General features: G+C 39.3%; 2 protein-coding genes across 2 annotated transcripts in view; one reads left to right on the top strand and one right to left on the bottom strand.

Moving 5' to 3' along the window:
- Positions 1-669: 669 nt before the first annotated feature.
- Positions 670-3,417, bottom strand: LOC127751766 (uncharacterized). Its single transcript, XM_052275800.1, has 3 exons — positions 3,190-3,417; positions 3,024-3,107; positions 670-2,928 (listed from the first exon to the last, which is right to left on the bottom strand). The coding sequence occupies exons 2-3, from the start codon at positions 3,102-3,104 to the stop codon at positions 715-717; spliced, it is 2,295 nt and encodes a 764-aa protein (XP_052131760.1). The 5' UTR covers positions 3,105-3,107; positions 3,190-3,417; the 3' UTR covers positions 670-714.
- Positions 3,418-4,700: 1,283 nt separating this feature from the next.
- The window catches only part of LOC127751765 (uncharacterized), a 2,360-nt gene continuing 1,778 nt past the window's right edge, over positions 4,701-5,282 (top strand). Inside the window, exons 1-2 of the mRNA XM_052275799.1 lie at positions 4,701-4,815; positions 4,998-5,276. Of these exons, the coding sequence (XP_052131759.1) occupies positions 4,758-4,815; positions 4,998-5,276 (337 nt within the window). The 5' untranslated portion in view covers positions 4,701-4,757. The remainder of the gene's footprint in view (positions 4,816-4,997; positions 5,277-5,282) is intronic.

The raw sequence follows: 5,282 nt of genomic DNA, 5'->3' as shown, positions 1-5,282 counted from the left end.
ACCTCATATACTGTATCACAGATCAGAAAATATATCAACATAAACATCACAGCAGCATTAGCCCTAGCAATAAAATAAATGAAAGAAATTCTCCATTAATTTCTATAGCTACTGCTTATCACTCAGGCTAAAGCCATCGTCATATGAGAAAAAAGTTTCAGGTAGCAGAGCTATCACAAGTTGCGTTCAATACTGTTTGGTGGCACTGTCTCTTCAGTTGGAATAATATGCCTGACGTAGATATCTGTGGCAGTATGCTTAAACCTTAAATCATTGTTTACATCTAACATGTTTACAAAGGCAAGAATTTCTCCTCCATTATTATAAAAGAAGTTTACAACCCCAAAGACTTTGGTATTCTCCTCACTGTTGAAGACTACTGTCTGTGGCATGTTCAGCAGAATTACACAGGGAAGAAAAGATTGTTTTCCCTCGTTGCAAAAGAAAAAGAATAAATGGTTTCAAACTAATACCACACTAGAAGCTCACAAATTGCGTTCGAAACTGTTTGGTGGGATGCACATGTAATTGCCAACCTTAATCAGTTTGCAAATTATGTCATCAAATTTAATGACACATATTTCCTCTGTATCAAAAGTAGGGACAATATGGTTGACACACAGGTTTGTTGCATGATGCCTGAACCGTAAGTTATGATCTTCACCAAGTACATTAACAAAGGCAACTACAACTCCTTCACTCTCATAAAAATATTTAATAACACCAAATAATGTTTTTTTTATTTCTATTAAAGCAGACACTTTTATTGTTTGTTGCTCTCTCTGCAGTGTAACTGATGGATGTATATATTGTTTTCCCCATCTGAACTCTTCCATACAAAGGAACTCTTCGCTGAGCAGCAGGGAAAAGCTGATGTAGAAGTTCAAGTTCTTGCTCACTCAAGTCAGAATAAAACACTTTGCCCTTGACAAGTGGTCTTGATCTACATTCTTCATCTTCAGTTGAGAGCACATTTTTTAAAGTGACATTTGCAATGTGCCTTCCGAAGACATTTCCAAATTCTTGAGATATGTGAATGGTGCCATGCAAATTTCTTACTATGACACCGTTGTAACCTTCAAAGAGAAACGTAGAAGTAGCCCAGAGGCCGCCCCATCTCTTCACCATAAGGGCCATGTGTTGAAGTCCATGCACATTATACGTCATTGCTTCTTTGCCATACAAGTTTTGGGCCTCTTCTGCAAACACAGAGAGAAGCAGCCTGGCCATTTCAATATCATCTTGAGGAATCACTTCTTGCAGGAGCAAGTTCATAGCAATGACAAGAAGTAGCCAATGCTGGAAGTACTCTTCACGTAAATTGTTGTGCAATGCAGGAACAGACACAAACAAAAGCCACACAAGCCACGCAGATGCCTTGTTAGCCTTGAATTTCGCAGTATACTTGGGGAACCTTGTAAATTCATAGATTCTTTGGATAGAAATCAGAAATCTGTCAATAGTCTTTGATTTACTGCCAATATACCAAGGTGGCTTATGACCTTTTTTTGTTGGCAATCCATTTTTCTCACCTTTTATCCACATCTGGAAAAACTGACGAGTCACCCCAAGAAGGACTAAGTGCATGTAATCATAAATGAGCGCATTTCCTCTGTTGCAGTATGGAATTGAGTTCAAAATGGAATCACCTCTTACACCTTTGCAAACAATACCATCTGTGAGCACTGAATTTTGTTGAGTATCCATAACATCTTTGTCTCTTAAAACTAAATCTTCATCTTCAATATATGGAAAGATCGTTTTCGTCCCTTTGCCATGCTTGATTCGCTCACCTTCAATTTCACAAATATTACAACTGTAGGCTCCACTGTGAGAGGTGATATTCTGCAGCATAGCTCTTGCAGGGGCATCTAGAGTGTAAGCAGGGGCAGTTCCTCTGGTGGTATGAACCACCTTGGTTTTCGGATGGGTCCACACAACCCCTTTTTTACACAAATCTGCAGTACTCTTGGCAAATGGCACCATGAAACCATTCATGTATGGCTTTTTTTTTCCATACCAAATTTGGGTTACCATAGTGAAAACTTTTCTGAGGCTTGGTGGAACCTCACAAATGGTGTATGTGAGGGCCCATATTTCTTCACATGAGTTTTTATGTGGAGATAAACCATCAGCATTAGTGAGTAAAATAACATCATACTTGCCATTGAACTTGGATCTCACTGTCAAATATTCCTCAGCTGTACAAATATCAGAACAATTTCCTGCTTTAGTTTTGTAGGAATCCATAGCATCTGCTAAGTTCCTCTCTTCAAAGAGGTACTTTATCTGAGTTGTCAAGGGAAACTCATAAAATTGCTTTTCAACTGTCTCTGTAGTACATACACAATTATTCTGTCTTTCTTCGGTCGTTCCAAGGTATGCCCCACAATTCTCACAGCAGAAATGAGGCACACATAAATCAGGTGGTATAAAAGGGCCAATTTCTTTCTCAAAGAAATAAGGAGTTGGTGGAAAAGTATTGTGTCTTGGTAGTAAATTGTGAGTATACACCACTAAATCATTAAGTAATGCTTTAGAAACAGTGTGCTTGCAGCACAAATCTAGCAGCTGGGATACAGCCTCACCCTTTGTGTTCTTCGATCCTGGGAACAATGGAATGTTCATAGGTCTAGTATCATATTCACAATCAGATTCAGATGAGCTGTTCACATTTTCCTGACCACTATCAGAACTGAACTCTGGACTACCATTTGTTTCTATACTAGACTGTGAACTTGATTCACTATCCATGCCTCCATCGTCATCATTGATAACTTCCTGGTGAACTTCAACAGTTAAATCTGCTTGGGAGTCATTATTAAAAGCTTGATGTCCTGCGTCCACAAGATTTGCTTGATCTGGGTCGGAAACTTCACCTTCATCTCTGTCTTGAGCCATCCATCGTCGATAAGTTTCCCTTGGAACCTGAAGCAACAGCAAAATGTAGTTATATATTAACACCTCTCATTGAATACGATAGCAGAGGTATCTGTTTCAGTTTGGGAAGTCAGAAAACATACTTTTCCTCCCTTCAACCATTGTTTTCTCTTTTTAGATGGTGGTTGTGGCTCATTTTCTTCTGATTCGTCTCCACTCGACATATTCTGAAACAATACAGTCATTAACCAAACATTTGATTTGATTTTGATGCAGCAAAGACAAATAAGCATCCCAGGTTAAACTTACAGAGCATGATACTGAAGACTGTAATTAGCACCTTTCAAATCTTGGCGTCAATCACAATACAGCTATGGAAATGCAAAACCACGAAATTGTACAACATCCACTACTTTCACGTTCGAAAATTTGCTCTCATCACCAAACAAAACTGTTAGGTGAATTTAATTTGTTTCTTTTACTTAGTTTGTTGTTTACACTCGATCACCGCCTTTCCTCATATGTTGTCATATGTCGGCTTGTTGGGTTGGGTTGTTCATGTTGACAATCGTAAGATGTACTTTACATGGAAAATATAAACATATATTCGTATCACAATCCTTAAAGAATGTATTTAAATGAAGAACCGCTTTTTAAAATTGTTAATTTAACTTAGTTTAAAAAATCCAGAAGGGAAACGGCTTCATTGGATGCTACAAAATTACCGTAGTTAGACACTATGAGCAACTGCAAAAAAAAAAAACTTCTGATATCAACTGGACTATTCCAGTTATTAGCAATTTTCAGCAATTTTAATCATCTATTTCCTTAACATTGCGACCTATTCCTGCAGCTTAAGTTTTGTTTTATACTTGAAGTAATCGTTCATGTTTTTTGATTTTACTTGGTCATCCTCGGCCATTCACACGGCTTTTCCGTCACTTGTCCCGCCAACCGCCATTACTCTTGACGCTCTTGACTCGACCAGCGCACCACCTGCCAGCTCTGCTCTGCTGCTTGTGCTCGAGGAGTTTCAAACTTTTAGTTTAAAGTTTGTGCCGATCATTGATCAATTAGTATCACTAAGTTGCATTGATCCCGCTTATTTACAATGGGAAAACGATCGGGATCTGCAGATAACGATGGTAAGTAAAACTCGCTTTTCCTATCGCCGGCACCGTTTAAGAGACCGGCAGATATGTGGTGCCTTTCTCTTGCCAAAGCACTTTTATTCATCGATTGGATGATGTGTTCCGCAATTTTCAGTGCGGATTCCAAATCATTCGAACCTAACCTGTACAGAACTCCATGTGCTCTCTCGCAGCTCATTGTTTCCCAAACCGTCAAGTGGGGCATCCACCCCATATCAGCAACCGAAATACTTTCGTTTTTTACCAGCATTACCTTTTGAGATCTTTTGTTTTGATTTCGTTTAAGATATAACAACATTTTAAAACTTTTGCCAATCCCTTTTGCCGCATTGCCATAGACTTTAAATTATCCTCTCATTCAGTTATTCCCTGATTGTTGTGTACCAATAGACCTTTTACTTTGCTCTACACAGATTGCGCTCTTCTTAAGAGATCACGTAAGAAACCGAGGAACCATGACTCACTGAGAGCTGAGAAGAGTATCGAAGAGAAGAAATTGATACGGGAAAGGAGGAAGGAGCGGAAGCAAAAGAAAAATAAGCAGCTTAACTCAATGCCCGCTTCATCAGCAGCCCTCAAGCAGCCAGCCAAATCCAAGGTTTGATAAGTTTAGATTCGCAGTCATGTTCCTCGGGAAACCTTCGTTTTATTCTGCTCAGATAATACACTTTTTTTTATTTCTAGATCTCCAAACTTCAGCTGACGGCAGCAAACAATCAATCACAGATGATCAAGAGTCTTACCGCAGTGGCCACTTCTACACCAATCGCAAATCATGCACCTGGTATGTTTCAAAAAGTTTTCATTTACTGTGTATTTGTTATTGACTGTAACTTTAGTCGAGGGTCAGTGTGAGAAGCCCATAACATTCCTTATTTTGGAGAGTCAAAATATTTCCTCCAAGAGTGTCAGTCAAATTTACCTGGGCTCAATAATACCTGTTCATATACATGTGTCTTTCTACAGCTTCAGTCAAAAGTGTAAAACAAGAGCCAGCTGCATCCAGCAAGGTGGCACCAGACACCTCCTCGTCTGATGACAGTTCAAGCAGCGACGATGAAACTCCCAAGAAAGTTAAGTCATCAGCGACGAGTGACAACGTACACATGGAGGATGAACAAGATTATAGTGAGAAGTCTGATAGTGAGAAGAATTGTGATGGTGAGAAGAAGTCTGCTGATGGTGAGAAGAAGTCTGCTGATGGTGAGAAGAAGTCTGCTGATGGTGAGAAGAAGTCTGCTGATGGTGAGA

Source organism: Frankliniella occidentalis, unplaced genomic scaffold (assembly GCF_000697945.3).
Source record: "Frankliniella occidentalis isolate FOCC.00 unplaced genomic scaffold, Focc_3.1 Scaffold939, whole genome shotgun sequence".
Classification (NCBI taxonomy): Eukaryota; Metazoa; Arthropoda; class Insecta; order Thysanoptera; family Thripidae; genus Frankliniella; species Frankliniella occidentalis.
The sequence above is the reverse complement of the archived record's forward strand: the minus strand, read 5'-3'. Positions and strand labels throughout refer to the sequence as shown.

Bases quoted from the DNA above. Each gene is read 5' to 3' on its own strand.
- LOC127751766 (XM_052275800.1), bottom strand. From the start codon at position 3,104: ATGTCGAGTGGAGACGAATCAGAAGAAAATGAGCCACAACCACCATCT. The intron at 2,929-3,023 runs GTATGTTTTCTG...CTGTTGCTTCAG, and splicing joins AATGGTTGAAGGGAGGAAAA to GTTCCAAGGGAAACTTATCG.